This window comes from Leptonychotes weddellii, chromosome X (genome assembly GCF_054177405.1).
Source record: "Leptonychotes weddellii isolate Sample4059 chromosome X, ASM5417740v2, whole genome shotgun sequence".
Taxonomy (NCBI): Eukaryota; Metazoa; Chordata; class Mammalia; order Carnivora; family Phocidae; genus Leptonychotes; species Leptonychotes weddellii.
In genome coordinates, this window is record NC_138385.1 from 17,471,762 (window position 1) to 17,484,797 (window position 13,036).

The following is a 13,036-nucleotide window of genomic DNA, read 5'->3' on the forward strand; positions in this document are numbered from 1 at the left end:
GAGGAGATTAGAGGGAAGATAGTTTTGAGTCTACTGGGATGGTCCAGATAAAAATGATATGGTGAGCGCTGTGAATTGTGTAAGACTGTTGAATCACAGACCTGTACCTCTGAAACAAATAATACATTATATGTTAAAAAAAAAAAAAAAAAAGAAGATAGTAGGAAGGGAAAAATGAAGGGGGGGGGAGTTGGAGGGGGAGATGAACCATGAGAGACTATGGACTCAGAAACAAACTGAGGATTCTAGAGGGGAGGGTGGTGGGGGATGGGTTAGCCTGGTGATGGGTATTAAAGAGGGCACATATTGAATGGAGCACTGGGTGTTATATGCAAAAAATGAATCATGGAACACTACATCAAAAACTAATGATGTAATGTATGGTGATTAACATAACATGATAAAATAAAAAATAATTTTAAAAAATGATAGGGCACTGGCAATGAGGATGACCCAGAGGCCACAGATTTAAGATATTTCAGAGTCAGACTATGTCCGAATTTGGTGACTCAATAGACGTGTAGATTGAAAGAGAGGGAGAGGATGAGGATGATGATGAAGATATAATTTTTGTATATAGGTTCTCTTGAAGTGGGATGTCTTTTCTCTGTGCCCCCATAGTGCTCACGCTGGCCTCTATGTCAGAACTCACTATACTGTATCATATTTTCCTGTCTGTCCTACTGGATGATAAACTTCTTGAGGTCAGGAATTGTATATCTTATTTTAATTCCAAGCAGTGTGCTCAATAAGCATTAGATTGGATTGGATTGGCCCTATCTGAAATAAATGGAGTAACTCTAAGCTTTCTAGAAGAGATCACTGGATAGATTGTTATGTCTTTAACCAAAAATATGGAAGACAGAGGAGGAGCAAGTGTGGAAAGATGGGAGTACATGGGCACATGATAAGCTTCATTTTGAACTAGTTAGTTTAGGTACCTGTGAGAGATATTCATCAAAGAGGTTGATCCTATGTATTAGCATGGAGACCAGAGCTTAGGAGAGAGGTAAGGGATCTGGAGCAAAGGGAGATATTATATCAATCTGCTTGCTCTAGAGCCAGCAAGTCTCTTTTAGAAGCTCAATTACTAATGAATGCTTTTTTCTTGAATGTTAGAACATACAGAAAGATAAAGAAATGACTAAAACATCACATACTTTAAATGATGAAGGTAAGAAAATGAACAATATTTATAATTGCTCTGTTATCTTTCAGTTAAATAATTATAGTTTTGTCATGTAGTTTTCCAAGTTATGCTTTTTTCCCGATTATAAAATCTGTGATTATTTGGATTAAGGAAGATGTAAAAATTATTCATGGTTGTAAATGTCAGTATCCCACATTTTTGAGTGATTGCGGGGTGAATAGGCCCTTAGGAATTTGCAAACCAGGGAGAAGTTAGAGTCTCTGCTGTGGCTGCCTATATGGATAGGCAGAGTAAGTTTCTGAAGTACTGCGATCTGTGCAGAGAATTCTCCCCCAGGAAAGTCTCTATCCTCTAATGCCATCCTTTCTCCCCAGACGTAAAAATACATCCAGTTTCCCATGTCCCCAGCTAGACTAGAGATTAGCTAAGTCTCTGTTAGTCTCAGCAAAAGATTCCCATGCATATTCTATACACACAACAAGAGCACTAGGACATCTCTGCCTGGGTGACCAATTAGCACCTCAAATCCAGTATGCACAAAACCAAATTCATCATCTTCCAGTCAGCCCCAAACCTGTTCTCGGTTCCTCCTTTTATTCAGGCACAAAGCCAGAGTCATCTTTGACTCTTGCCTATTGCCCATATTCTACATCCAAAAGTTGTCACATTTTGTCAAATCTGCCTCCTTTAACTATCTCATAATCTTCCCCTCCTTTCCATTCACACCACCCGTGCCCTTAACTACTGCAATAATTTGCCTCCAGTCTCTTTTTCCTCCTGTCAGTCTAGCCTACATTTTGTTGTGAATGTAATCGTCTCGAAATACAGCTTTGAACATATAATTCCTCTATTCAGAAGTCCTTGGTGGTTCCCCCTTGCCTACTGAATAAAGTGCAAAGCAGTTCATTCTGGGGCAGGGGGAGTGGTGGGAGATTAAGCTGGCAGAGTAATTTAGGGCCAGAAGTTAGGGAATTCAGGCTTGTCCCTCACAGTGGTGGTAAACTGGATGGCATCTTGTATTTGGAGATACTGCCTTTACTTGCATAAATAAATACATCCCTGACTGCAGTAATTCCAGACATTATGGCAGCAAGAACTATATCATTTTTTTCATATTTAAAGGTACCTTTTCTTTCCCCCCCTCCCGCCAGGAATTAAAAGTATCTCACATCAAGCTCCAGATGCTTCTGCTAAAACAGAAAATGTCCCCACACATTCTATACAGGCTATTTTGAAACAAGAGGCAAGTAACATTTCTTTTGTCCCAGATACAGATAGAACAAATGAAGTATGAAATTATTATCAAGATTGGTATAACAGAGTTTCATTCATTAAAAGACAATTCAGAACAGCCTTATTCCCTGAAATTAGCCACCCTATAGTAAGATTTTATAAAAATTGAAATTCAAACCCACGGTAATAATGCTGTGCTACTTCAGACTTCCAAAGCTCACAGCTATCAGTTAGTGTTGTCATACTGTAAGTAGAGGGAATATCAGTAACAAGTTGTAAGCCAGCAAAAGTAGTAAGACTGAGACTTTAAATTTATTAAACAGATCCAAAATTTGAATGTTATATTTGCCTCCATTTTAACAGAGATTTACCAGAAGCAACTTGAGCTCCCACTTAGCCCTTAGGTTAAAGGCTTTCTAAATGATGAGCTTCAAGAGCTTCAAAGTACAGACCTGTGCCCTGCAGAGAAAGCAACAAATCGGGCTTTGAGAATCATTTTCTTCTAGTGCTGATGGGTTGCGCAGAGACAGCCAGGCTGCCTTACCCTGTCCCCTCTGTGACCAGTGATCACTCACCTGATGGTGGAAAGTTGGCAGCATTCAGGGTGCGGCCTCTGGTCACAACATGGATTGCCTTTGTGGACTGCCAAATTGTCATTTTAAGAATCAAATCCACATCCTTGGCTCTGTTAGCACTGTATTAACCGGCTCAGCTGTTCTAAAAAGTTAACATGGTTTGAAAGAGATGTCATCAAGCAGGAAATTCACTAAAGTCTTCCCCAAAGTCTACCTTCACAACTAAGGTAGAAAGTGGGATCATTTGCAGTGTCCTACATGAAATGCATAGAAAGCAACAGACCCAATTATATATAGCTGCTCAAATGTAGCATGTTAGCCACAGTATGCTTCTCTGTATAGAAAAATATTTATCAAACACCTGCTGCGACAGGGCACTGTGTCACTGTGTCCACATCCATAATCGCTATGCTTAGTTTCCGAAGAAAAGAAACTTCACTACTTCGAGTTAGTGTAGTAGTTGTACATCAGGAATTTTTTTTTTCACTAGCCTCACTATAGAGCCAGGAAAAAAAGTATGCCCTGAGTTGTCACATGGATGACAAACCTCATCCTACATACTTTGCCCCCAAAAAAGTCAATAAACAAATTTAGACTATCTGTTTTTAAAGGAGGCTTTAAAATACACATGAACAATATGACTACATCAAATGGCCACAGAAACCTAATTTATTTGGAGAAATAGCATGACCACTTTTATTATAATAGAATAGGATACTATTTCCCAACTTATTTCACCCATTCCATCAGTGCCAGGAAAGGTACTTCTTGTGGCTTGTGTTTAGTTCTCAGACCTGGGAAAAAATTAGTCTACTCTTGTTGGATTTATCTTTCTGTACAATTATCTCGGTAGGTAAAGTTTTCAGCCAAATCAAAGAGTCATATCCTATATAGGCTGAAAACCTGCTCTCTGCCTTCCAGCTTTCTAAAATCATGTCCCCTATAGTTAACTTTGTTTAAAAACCACACATCATCTTTTTAGCTGTTCAACTGATTACCATTCATGCTGCTCAGTGCATTCCTCAGTTAATTTTAGAATACTGATGAATTCTACAAACCTGTGAATTTTATAAGTAATACATGTAGTATAAACCAAATAAAACATGTACTTTTATCACAAATGGACTTCTAAAATCATTTTCTTTTTTTTTAAATGTTTTTTTTTTTTTAAAGATTTATTTATTTATTTGAGAGAGCGAGAATGAGAGAGAGTACATGAGAGGGGGGAGGGTCAGAGGGAAAAGCAGGCTCCTTGCTGAGCAGGGAGCCCGATGCGGGACTCGATCCCAGGACTCCAGGATCATGACCTGAGCCAAAGGCAGTTGCTTAACCAACTGAGCCACCCAGGCGCCCTAAAATCATTTTCTTAAATTTCTGTATTTTAAATGTGAGAAATAGCCGATGTTCAAATTCTTTTAAAACTCCTTTGAGGATTTTCATTGTTTTTTTTTTTTTCTTGTGGCATATATAGGTGACATATGCTGATGTTAATGAAAAAAAGACCAAGAAACCAAGTTTTAACCATGAATCAGGTAAACAATAGCAACAGTTATTATGTAAATCCTGCCATCTACTCATCCATTCATTCCACAAACATTTATTGAGCTTCCACTACATGACAGACATCGTGCTAATTACTGCATATGTACAAGGTAGAAACCATACAAAATAGAAAAGCCATGCTCCCTATCCTGGATTTTACAGTTTAGTGGGGAACACTCACACCAATAACCACAACCCATTATGATAATTGTAATAATGGAGGTACGTACATAGTTCAGCGGAAGCATAGGGAAGCCAGGGAAACTTGTCCAGAAGAAGCCACAATTGGGCTGAGACATGAAGGATAAGAAAGAATTTCCTAAGCAGACAAATGGAAGGAGAACCTTCCAGGAAAAGGGAATACATTTACCAAGATATAGACATTAGAGCATAGTACGTTTTTGGAAATACAGATTTTCTCAGAATTGCTTTATCTAAAAGTTCAAGCTAGAGAATTGCAGGAAATGAAGCTAGACTGCTAGAGAAGGGTTAGATCATTAAGTTTCTGGTAGGCCATGCCAAGAAATCTACCTTTTATCCTGTTATTGAAGGGCAACTATTTAAGAATATTGTCAGGGGTGTAATATAATCAGAATTTGTCTTTTCTAAAAAGGGAAAAAAGAATTAGAGGTGAGGGGACTAGAGGCAATGAGACAATAAAAATAATAGCATTTATTGAACACTTAACTATATGCAGTTACTACACTAAACTCTTTATATCCTCTCATTTAACCCTCCCAACAATTTAATGAGGACAGAAGTATTTTTATCTACCATTTTACATATAAGTAAACTAAGTCTCAGTAATCCTGCCCAGGGTTTCACAGTGTATGTGACAAAACCAAGGTTTTAACCCAGGTCTGTCTTACTCAACCAATTCTAGCCGCAATGCCATGCTGCCACTTAACTACAATTAAAGAGACTATTACAATAGTCAAGGCTAGAAATGAGTCTTGAACAAACTCAGTGACAGTGAGGGTACAGATTTGACTCAAACTAAGGAGGTCGAATGGATGAGATTTGGTTACTGATTGAATATGGGAGATGAAGGCATTGAAGACAACACCCAGATTTCTAGACTGGGCAACTAAATGGGTAGTGAATAGTGGTGCCATTCAGTAGACAGGCAGTACAGAAAGATGAACAAGTTTGGAGGCGAAAAAATTAGTTCAGCTTTTTGAGGTAGATTATACTTTGTCCTCTTAATTCCCTCTTCGATCCGAGAGTTATCCATAAGTATGTTTCTTAATTATTAAGAAATTAATATTTTGGGTCACAATTTTTTAATTAAATTTGGAGAATATAGCCTGTAAATCTTGAACACACTGAAGTTGTTGAGGTTGTTGTTTTTGTTTTTGTTTTTTTGTGGCCAAATATGTGATCGCTCTTTGAAAGTGCTCCATGGACATACCAAAAAAAAAATGTGTATTCTCTATTTGAAGGATGGAAAGCTCTAAATGGATATCAAATTACATTTATTGATTTTATGTCTTTACAGATTTTTTTGTCTACTAGACTTTTTTTATTGTCTACAAATGTGTCCAGCTATTAAAGAGGTGCATTAAAGTTCTACACTCTAATTGTATATTTATCAAATTCCCATTACATTTGTAATAGGTTTCACACAGGCTCTTCAGGATATTTAATCCACCATATTCCTAGAAACCATAGAAGAGTTATTTATTTTTTCTAACAGTCACATTAGTTATCTATTGCTAAGTAACAAATCACCCCAAAACGTGGCAGTTTAAAAAAAAAACATATAGTTTCTGTGGTTAGGAATCCAGGAATAATTTAGCTGGGTGGTTCTGACTCAGGGTCTCTCATGAGTTTATAGTCAAATTGTCATCCAGAGCTGTTGCAGTCATTTAAAGGCTTAACTGGGACTGGAGGTTTCTCTTCCAAGATGACTGTCAGCAGGAGGCCTCAGTGCCTCACCTTGTGGACCTCTCTATAGGGCTTCTTGAGTATCTTCATGATATGGCATCTGGCTTCCCCCAGAGTGAGTGATCCAAGGTAGAGGGGTTGAAACCACAATATATTTTATAACCTAGTTTCAGAAGTTATATACCATCAGTTCTACCCTGGACTGTTCATTAGAAGCAAGTCACTGAGTCCAACCCACACTCAAGGGGAAGAGAGTTAACCTCCACTTCTTGGAGGGAGTATTACCAAAGAATTTGTAGACATACTTTGAAACCACCACAATAGTATTATCTTCACACTTAATTTTTCAGGTTTATTAATTCCAGCTCCTTCCAAAACTGTACACATGCAAAAATATGCTCATACACAAACTCAAGAAGGCACATAGAATTTTAAGTAAATGTTTTCAAACAGATCGTTGGAATTTACTGGTTACTCCAAATACACTTTACATTTTTTAGGAGAAAAATAGCAATTTGCCTTGACTTTGAACTGGCTCCAATTGGTAATACTACTTTCTAGTACTCAGAGCATTCTGTTTGTCTAAGACTTTAGTGGTGTATGTGTATAATTGATATACACCATTCCAGTATTCCTATGGAGATATTCTACATGAAGACTTGCTTTACTATAATTACCTAGAAATATTTTCTAATATCCGCTTATGGAACTTTGCTAGATGGCATGTTAGACAGTATTTGAGTGGGAAGAGATTAATGACTGTTAGACTAATAAACATTGATCCAACACCTGTGTTAAAGAATTGGTTCAATAAATAAGTGTTAATGAGTGCTTACTATATGCCAGACACTGTAAACTATAGCACAGTAAGTCCTATAATAGAAGGAAGTATAGGGTGCTTCAGGAGCATTGACAGAGGATGCCTGTCTCTGTAGGCAATTTCAAAAGGCTCTTTGAAAGAGGTGACACAAGCTGAGTGAATCCTAAAAGGTGAGGAATTTGGAAGAGCGATATTAAAGTTATAAACTAAATAGTAAGGGCACAGGCAAAGGGAATTGCATGTTGTTCAGGATCTCTGGAGCACAGAATATATGTAGAATGGTGACCAGAGGTGAGGCTGGTGAGGTAGGCAGTGGCCCCAGATCATAAAGTATATTTTATGCCTCCCTAGCAGTCCCTGGAGGGTTTAAACACAGCAGTGACAACAGGGAATAAAGACCTATTAATAGATGTTAATTATCATTTACAAGTAGCTTGGGAAGGCTACCAACAAGTAGTTATTTTCTTTTTCTCTCTGAAAATTCACCTGTAGCTCAAGGAATCTTCCCTTCTTGTGATTCGTCAATTAAGTAAGTATCTAAGAAAGCTTAATAAATTAATGTGTTATTTTAAATTAACCTTTTAATAATTACACCAGAGTGCTGCTTGAGGGCAGATGCTCCCATGGAATCTTCAGTTCTTGTAGTTCTACTTGCATTCATTTTTTGCAACCTCTCAGGACTAAGCAGGCAAAGTTATTTATGTTCTTTCACCTTCCCTCTAGTCTCACTTTTGTTCTGTACTCCCCTAATCCCCAGGGCCTTCACTCCCCTACCTCTTCTTTCGAGGTAACTTTCTGGGATCTATATCTATTCTTTTCCCCTCTCCACATTCAAACATATATTACTTGTGCCTTTTGAGGTTATTGGTTCTCTAATGATGATGCATTAGTCTACCATATAGTATTAATGACTTAATCTGTTACCCCATCCTGAGGATATTTGTACTGTAATCTAAAGTAATGAATCTCTAATGATACAAAACTCAAGGACAATGGAGAAGATTTTTTTTTTTTTTTGGCCTAGGTGCCTTTCAGCCCTCAAACCTTGGTGGCCCCTTAGTCTGCTAAAGTGCAGTTCCCCTCAAACTTGAATATTTCATGCATATCAAATAACCCCTGATGGAACACACATATCCAACACCATCATCTTCTAAACCCTCAAACCAAATGAAGTCCAGGATAGGTTTTATAAATTCCAAATTCTGATGAAAATGGTTGGGTAAGGTGAAGTAGCGTGTGGTGGTAAATGGTATTGACATTCAGAGCGAGCTTCCTAGAAGAAGGATTTTATGCTTAGGAGTGATGAAGTAAGTTTGACTTACTGAGTGCTCATAAGATGCAAAGATGCTGAAGGAAACTGACTAGCCCAATATTAGGACAGTTTAAAGAAATAAAGGTGAGGAGTGATGATTATGTAGTTTTAGAAAGTATTAATTCCTACTTGCCTCTTCCTCCTGCCTTCCCACCACCCTAGACTACAGAGCTACAGAATCACCTGAGTCTTTTCAAAAGCACATGCTCTGGATACCCTTTTGCTAAAAATCTTAGCTCAGCTAAGATGAAGAGCTCTGCACAGGACCTGGAGCTTCTTCCCCATTCCTCTCAAATACACAGGGTTAAAGTACTTTTAGCTATACCTAGGACAATTCCAGGCCAGAGCCCAATAAAACATGGCTAACAAGACCATCTGGTCTGACTCTGCCCATTGCACCCATGTCACATCACCTTACCTTACAGAGAGGAACACAGGTTCAAGGGCTTGGACTTCGTCCTCTTTCTCTGATGCAGCTCCTTGCTTCCCAAGCCTCAGTGCTAGATGCATCACATGTGTTCCACCATTTACCTCTCTCCCTTCTCTCCTCTCAACTTCTTCTCTGTTTTTCCTAACGCTTACACAAAGGCCATACACGGTAAGCTTAACAAAATAGAATTAGAAACCAAAGAAATCAGGACAAAAGGAAGCAAATGTGATAAGAAAGCCTTGGGGTAGACAGTTGGAATAATTAAGCTTTGCATTTAGATACTGAGTATGTTCTTGTGATTGGGATGGAAGATGAGAGGACAAGACCATGCTCAGAAGTCTGTATTTCATCCACTGAATGACAGTTTAATGGTTTTGAGTTGGGATGTGATATTATCAAGTCAATATCTCTGCTGAACACCTGTGACAACAGCATGTAGGACAAATGAAAGATAGTTAAATAGGTGCCCGTTACAGAAGTCCATTAATGATTTGTGGCCTTGTACAACGGCCTTCCTTTTGGAGTAGAGAGAAGTATGCATCTAAAACATGTTAAATGGGAATTTATGTGCCAAACTTTCTTGAGAACCTACAATGTTCAAAGTATAGTTCTGGGTATTAGAGGGATACCAAGATGAAAAAGCACTACCTCTGACCTCAGTTGTGCTTTACACAGCAACAGGACAAAAGACAGGGAGACTTGAGGAATGCCAGAGAGTCGACTGAGTGCAGGGCAGTAGATAAAATGTCAGGAAAAAGGAAGGCCACCCATGGTACCACCTAGTTTTGGGGTTTCAGATTAAACCACTGATGTCAGGATACAGAGGTGCTGCTTTAAATTCCCAGTTAGCCACTGGAATGAGTAAACAGATTTGGCAATAGGATAGACTACGTGTGTGGATGAGCAGGAGGTATCAGGCATCACCTCAAAGCTATGGGCCTGAGATACAAACAGAAGGCCACCAATTACATTAAAAATTAGATATTCAGAAGGATTAGGCCGACTAAAATTTAGGCTTGTCACATTAATCCTCAAGGGGTGCTGGCCAACCATATGAAGATGTCTTTAAGTTATCTTCTGGATTAAAGTGAGTTTGTATGGTGGAGAAGGTCAGAAGCAGAAAGGTATATTTATAGTTTTGTGACATGGCAAGTTAAACTGTGAAAAAGTGTGCCTTCTCTTTGGGGCTTCTGGACTAATGGTCATTAATATCACTGCCCTCTTTAAGAAGTAGGAAGTTAGCAGTACAGATAACCTAAACCTTAGACACTTTTCTCTAGTAGCGTCAACCTGTCGAGGAAAACCACCTAAGACTAGGGAAAAGTAGGTGGAATATCGTGTCACTCCTGGAATGGTGATGGACCTTTCCAATATAACAGCAAGTTCATTTGCATGTTTCTGTTCAATTGACTCCAACAAAAATTTGATAATTCGTTGTGAATTATAGATTGTATGTGGTATCACAACTATTTTCTAGTGGTCTTATATGAGGTTTTCTCATTTATCTGGTTAGTTTTGTTCTCAGATCTTTGCTATTTCCTTTTATCTAAATGCGTGCCTTTAGGACAGAAAGCCTTTGAGGACAGGTAGCAACAAATACACAGGACTCACTGGGTTCCACTTGCTGCCAGTTGTATGAGTTAGAGAGAGCAGAAAAAAGAATCTGGATGCGTTAGGTTGCAGAGAACCTACAAGAAGAAACCGAGCTGGAGTTGGCCTGAGAAACTAACTGAGTCTTAGAAAAATAAATGAAGCCAAAGGATAGGAACTGTGTCACTGACTCAGCACTCATGCTCCAGGTTCCATATTACAAGAAGGTACTAGTCTGAGGATGGGCTATTGCTCCCTAACCCTAGCTGACACCTCTAAGTTTTTCTTTTCCTACTAGGAGTTAGGTTGTAATTTCAGAGATGGGCTATATTTTTCAAAATTGAATTGTAGGCCTTGGGGGAAAAAGAAATTTTGATAACAGAAGGGCAGGCCAAGTAAAAATGAAGATAGAGTATGCTTTTTCCTTTAAGAAGGTCACGAAGAAGAGAAGCAAATGATCCATGTAGGAAGGAAAATATGAAAATAAATCGGAATTAGAGTCTTAGGCCTTGTTTTTTATAACTTTTTTTAGTATTCTATAATTTACATGATTGTGTTGTTCTCTTGCTACAATTTAGTAAAATATATTTTTGGTTCCATGTAGTAGGTGATAATAAATAATTTTGATTAAAACAGAGAATAGATTGCAATGACATGGCTGGAGCTAGAGAGTATAATGCCAAGTGAAATAAATCAGTTGGAGGAAGACAAATACCATATGATTTCACTCATATGTGGAATTTAAGAAACAAAACAAATGAGCAAAGGGAAAAAAGAAAGGCAAACAAGAAACAGACTCTTAACTACAGAGAACAGAAGGATGGTTACCAGAACTAAAGGATGGTTACCAGAACAAAAGGATGGGAGAAATAGGTGATGGGGAGTAAGGAGGGCACTTGTCGTGAAAAGCACTGGGTGATTAAAATAAAAACTTTTAAAAAAGAGAAAAAGGAACGCCTGGGTGGCTCAGTCTGCCTTCAGCTCAGGTCCCGATTCCAGGATCCTGAGATTGAATCCCGCATCAGGCTCCTTGCTCAGGGGGGAGCCTGCCTCTCCCTCTGCTTTCCGCTCCCCCGCTTATGCTTCCTGCTTGTTCTCTCTCTCTCTGCCAAATAAATAAATGAAACCTTTAAAAAAATAAAATAAAACAAAATAAGACGAAACAAAATCATAGAACAGAATACTATAATACCTAGAAAAGGGCTACATCTAATTTGGTATTGCATATGATCAGAAACCCATTATTTTAATCCATCGTTATCAAGAATCATCCATGGATCTTTTCCTACTGTAGGGTGAGGGGAGGAGACTAGGAGTTTTGAGGAGGTGGGCAGAAAGTGAGTTATCAGGAAGCTCTGATCAAGCAGAGCAGGCAGAAAGGACTAGCCCACCCCCTCTCTCCCCAGCCCCATGCTCTTCCCAACTCACTACGAAACAAACATGGCTAAGTGGTTCATGAATAGTAATATCAGACAGATGTTAGTTTATGCAGCAGCTGTTTACTATTCTACTGTTTATTCAGCTATCACTCTACTCCTGTGAGTAATGGAGCATGTCCTGTACCCACAGGCCAATATCTAAGTAGGAGGCTAAATAAGGGAATTAGACAAAAAATAAAGCCTATTCTTTTTTGTGAATTGCTAGGGAGAAAAAAAATCTCCCAAGCACAAAGGATATAACCTGATTCAATGCTTAGGAATTGGGGGAGGGGGGAGTTACATAAATTACTGATCAGAAGTAATAAAATTAATCTCTTTACTTTTCAGACAACAACAATATCAAAATTGCTGTCAAGAAAAAGTATGTATGATGAAATTCACTGATAAAGCAACATGTTAAGGATATTTTGTAATATGAAATTAGAGAAAAGTCTGTGAATCAGACAATGAGCAGAATCATCTGCTGACATTAGTCAGTTTCCCTCTTCGCCTTCTTCTCTTCTTGACTTTCACTCTCAGTTAATCTTGAGTTTTGCAGGGGTCCAAAGTTACTGTTATTGGCCCTTTGGGCAGGGGGCTCAGGAGGCTAGATTAAGGGAGCATTAGGAGGTTTAGTTATCATGAGAAAAGCATCAAATACCACAAACCGGCTCCATAATGGGAAACCATTAAGGGAAATGCCTTTGCAGACCATTGAGATCTGGCTTAGGGCTGAGCATCCTGTCCCTTGGGCATGTGAGCCAGGATGCCTAGATCTGTCTCCTAATTTTCCCGGGAGTAAGAAAAATCTTAGGATGGTACTCCATCAAAAGAAGGGACCTGGTCACCTGAGAACTGCAACTTGGACCAGGCAAAGATGAGGGTGAATTTGATGAGCCCCAACTCTGGGGCTAGACAGAGGAATCATGAACATGAGAGGGGTTCAGGGGAGTAGTGCACACACACACTCTTTCACATCTACACCCACTCAACTCAGAGAACATGCAACAAACACAAAGACCTAGACATACTGGCACCCAAAGGATATTTCTTGGTTTAATGTATAGTGAAAATAAGCT

General features: G+C 38.7%; 1 protein-coding gene across 1 annotated transcript in view; it reads left to right on the forward strand.

The window, feature by feature from the left end:
- Positions 1-13,036, forward strand: part of LOC102738185 (fibrous sheath-interacting protein 2-like) — a 69,304-nt gene that overhangs the window by 19,529 nt on the left and 36,739 nt on the right. Inside the window, exons 11-15 of the mRNA XM_081809306.1 lie at positions 1,120-1,174; positions 2,302-2,393; positions 4,430-4,490; positions 7,700-7,736; positions 12,306-12,339. Of these exons, the coding sequence (XP_081665432.1) occupies positions 1,120-1,174; positions 2,302-2,393; positions 4,430-4,490; positions 7,700-7,736; positions 12,306-12,339 (279 nt within the window). The remainder of the gene's footprint in view (positions 1-1,119; positions 1,175-2,301; positions 2,394-4,429; positions 4,491-7,699; positions 7,737-12,305; positions 12,340-13,036) is intronic.